This window comes from Wasmannia auropunctata, unplaced genomic scaffold (genome assembly GCF_000956235.1).
Source record: "Wasmannia auropunctata unplaced genomic scaffold, wasmannia.A_1.0 LD336074.1, whole genome shotgun sequence".
Lineage (NCBI taxonomy): Eukaryota > Metazoa > Arthropoda > Insecta > Hymenoptera > Formicidae > Wasmannia > Wasmannia auropunctata.
The window spans coordinates 4,794,668-4,798,274 of NW_012026816.1; the positions used below are offsets into that span (position 1 = coordinate 4,794,668).

The 3,607-nt window shown below is 32.6% G+C and overlaps 1 protein-coding gene across 3 annotated transcripts in view; it reads right to left on the reverse strand.

The window, feature by feature from the left end:
• The window catches only part of LOC105449721 (dihydrolipoyllysine-residue acetyltransferase component of pyruvate dehydrogenase complex, mitochondrial), a 4,842-nt gene extending 2,682 nt beyond the window's left edge, over positions 1 to 2,160 (reverse strand). Inside the window, exons 1-3 of one of the 3 annotated variants that reach the window (XM_011689099.1) lie at positions 1,519 to 2,158; positions 1,096 to 1,250; positions 593 to 978 (exon numbers count right to left, since the gene is read on the reverse strand). In XM_011689099.1, the coding sequence (XP_011687401.1) occupies positions 593 to 978; positions 1,096 to 1,250; positions 1,519 to 1,637 (660 nt within the window). In that variant the 5' untranslated portion in view covers positions 1,638 to 2,158. Of the gene's footprint in view, positions 1 to 592; positions 979 to 1,095; positions 1,251 to 1,433 lie in introns of all 3 variants that reach the window. The other 2 variants (XM_011689101.1, XM_011689100.1) reach the window with 2 other exon arrangements.
• Between the last annotated feature and the right edge of the window lie 1,447 nt (positions 2,161 to 3,607).

Here is a 3,607-nt window from a genome sequence, read left to right on the forward strand (position 1 = left end):
CCCCTGTGTGCCTTGTCGACTCAGTNCATAACTTCGTATAGCATACATAAGACTTATCTACTAATTATTTTAAAAGTGGCCAATTTTTTAGATCTAGAAAAAATGTAATTTAAAATATTCTGGATTTTTTTTTAAATAGAATTTTCAACACAGAACAAAATTCAAACTTACGTATGGATAGCTTTTGTAATCATGAATTTTTTTGTAAAGATTATTTAAATTTAGCGGAAAAAAAATATTAATGAAAAATCACATTTCTTGTTATATTTCAAAATTATGTGGGTCTTTTGAAATGAAACTTGGCACAAAATTTTCTTTTATCTGGGTGGACATTTTGCCCACTATGACGATCGATTACGCGCGAGGCCCGAAATCCCCTCTTTAACCCGCTAGACCCTTTTATATTTACAAACTATTCATAAGAATAAATGCATAGAGAATGTATTAATTCAATGTTAGCATAAGTTAAAAATGAAGAAGAAATATTACAGAAATCAAATTGAAAGAACAGAGGTAAATAGAAAGGCAAATTGACTCGTACTTGCCTCCACATTCTTTCAATTTGATTTATAAATCAGCAATCTCGTAGCACCTCTAAACTAAGTCCTTTTTCGGCCGCTAATTTTCTCGCCAATGGACTGGTGTATATTCTTTCCCTGGAAGGCGGCGTGATAGTAGGAATTTTTGCCGTGGCTGGTACAGCTGGTGCTGCTACAGGCGTCGGCGGTGGTGCAGGTGCTGTGGGAGCCGCTGCAGTAGGAGGAGGCGCAGCTATTGTATCGTCTTGAAAGTCTTTAAATGCAGCTATGTTAGATTCGTCTTGTACAATAATGCAAACCAGTTTGCCTATAGGTACATTCTTCGTTCCTGCAGGTACTAAGATCTTGGCCAGATAACCTTCCTCAGGAGTTTCAAATCCCATAGTAGCTTTATCTGTTTCAATCTCTGCCAGCAAGTCACCTTCATTTAATTTGTCACCTGGTATAGCAAATATAAAAAAGAATTGGTCGATACATTTAACAAATAATTTTACCTTAAATAACAATTACAATCTATATCTGTTACGTCGTAATGTCGATACACAGATGGTCTTACCCTCTTTCTTCTGCCAGCTGATTATTGTTCCTGTTTCCATAGTGGGAGACAATGCTGGAAGCGGGACCTTGATATGATCGGGATAATCGGCGTAAAACCTGAGCTGTTGCTGCCATGGAGTCGAGACGAAACGCAAAGCATTGTGAAGCTGAAGTCTGAAGTATCGAGAAAATCAATATAATTATTGATCACATTGTCACGTTTCTGCATGCGTAATGAATAATGATTATATAAGCTTTTCGACTATCCTGGCGAGAGATTAAAACTCGAACTATCACGCTTTAAGAACGTGATCCGTCTGTGTCACAGTGACCACGTTGGAATTGACGTGAAATAACCTTAAAAATCGTCCCCGTCGCGAAACTCGAAAGATCTGCGAAAGGATTCGAGCGCGAGGATGATCCCGGGTAGCGGATGTGGTACCTCTGTTGATGTTTTCTGTGAAGACATCGGACGACTATGGGTCTGGTGCTGGTTCGCACCGAACCACGGACGATCGCGCGTGCCAGTCCATTACGTAGGCTCGACGTAGTACGTATCATATCTGTCGGGATTCACACACGACGGTCTGGAGCCCTCGACGAAGTGCAAAACGAATCTAAAACGAGTCTACGCGCCCGACGAGGTGACGATCCCAGAAACGGTTCGTCGATATCCGACGTATACCTATCGTGAAACGAGACCAGATGACGGACGATGTTAAATGCCGAACTGAGAGGTCGTCGACAAGGTCACGTGGTTTTTCCGTCACCAGAGGTGCTGCTCATGCAGCGAAGATGATTGAAAACGAAAAGCCGGAATCAGCGAAATTAACAGATCAAGATGCTGTTTTCCCGTTGTTTTAATCTTTTTTTTCCCCTTTTGCTCCACCGGCTGGTTGGATTATAGCGCCTTCAACCTTTTCGGTTATATAGCGCATCCATTGTTTTAATCGTCGATAGTTAGGCTAGTTAAGCACGGACCAATACGAGAGAACGAAATCACGAACGAATAGATGGACCGTGAATCTTGTTTCGTGATAGGAATTCGAACTGCTCGAATATAAATTATATACAAAATGTCTAAGAAAAAATGTCACTAAATTAATGTTTTTAAAATTGACAAAAATTTATACACATTTTTTCTATTTATTCATCAATAAATTCTTTTAAAATAAATTAAATTATTACTATAAAAATTGTTTTTCCTTCCTTTTATAATTTATATAGATTGAGAGATTGATAAGGCTAATCCACAGATGCATCCCAGATTTTAAAAAGAATTCAGTCGTATAATATAAATGTTATAAATTCGCTGAGTTAATTTTCAAATGTAAAAAGAATTAGAGCTTTTTTTAGAAGTTTAGAAAACGAATTCTTTTTGCACTTGAAAATAAATTTAGATTGATGACTGAATATATGAATGAATTCTTTTTGAACTCTCTGTACCTACTATCTGCAGGCGAACTCCGCCTGATAAAAAGTTTTGTATATTATATTACATAAAAAAATCTTTTTAAAAAAAGAAAAAATATACACCAAATACATGAAAAATATCACATATCATTTTTTTCTAAAATCAAAAACAATTTTTTAAAAAATGATTTAAATATACAAATATTTAAAAATTAAATGATCAAAAAGAGACATAAAATCAATAAAATTAGCCAAATATCTCATTACTAAAAAAAACCTCAAAAAAGTTTATTTGTAAAAAACATTCAAAAAATTTAATAATGGATATATAATATTATAGTAATAGTAGTGTTAGTCAAAAATTATACAGTGTATCTATATAAAAGTATACATTCAGCAAAAGTTTAATATATCCAAAGTACACAACAAACGTTTAAATTTATATATTTAAAAATATATGTAACAACAGTTTAACGTATCCAAAAGTATATGCTGCAAAAGTTTTAACGCATTTATTGTTATTTTACATAAAAATTCTAAGTCACATAAATCGTACTAAAAAAATGATTAAAGTGATCAACACTGCACAGGATTATACTGAAGCAAAAATTTGGCGTACCCGGATTGCATTAATTGCATTTCTGTAACAAACAATATGTAAATTTATATGGAAATAATGCAATATAATAATATTTAGATATACATATATAATCAGATATTGGGATTTTTTAGATTTTTTAGAAAGCGATTATTAATATTTTCTAGCTAGCTTTTTAATTTTTTGTATAACTATATTTTATAGAATTTTTTAAAAATGAATATTTTCAAAAATTTTAAAAAAATTTTTTAAATATAATTATTCTAAAAAAATACTATTAACGTAAATGAATACAGATAATTTTACTGTAAAACTTTTGTATAAAACATTTTTTGACAGCTTGAATGGTTTTCGAGATATAAAAAAAAATTAAAATTAAAAATTAAGTTTAAGTTTAAAGGGTAATTTCAAAATTTTTATTGCGTTTTTCCATTGCAACTGATATTTTGTAAATTCATCTGTTTACGTAATCTATGTGCACAAAATTTCATTAAAATCATAACTTGACACTTTTGTTATA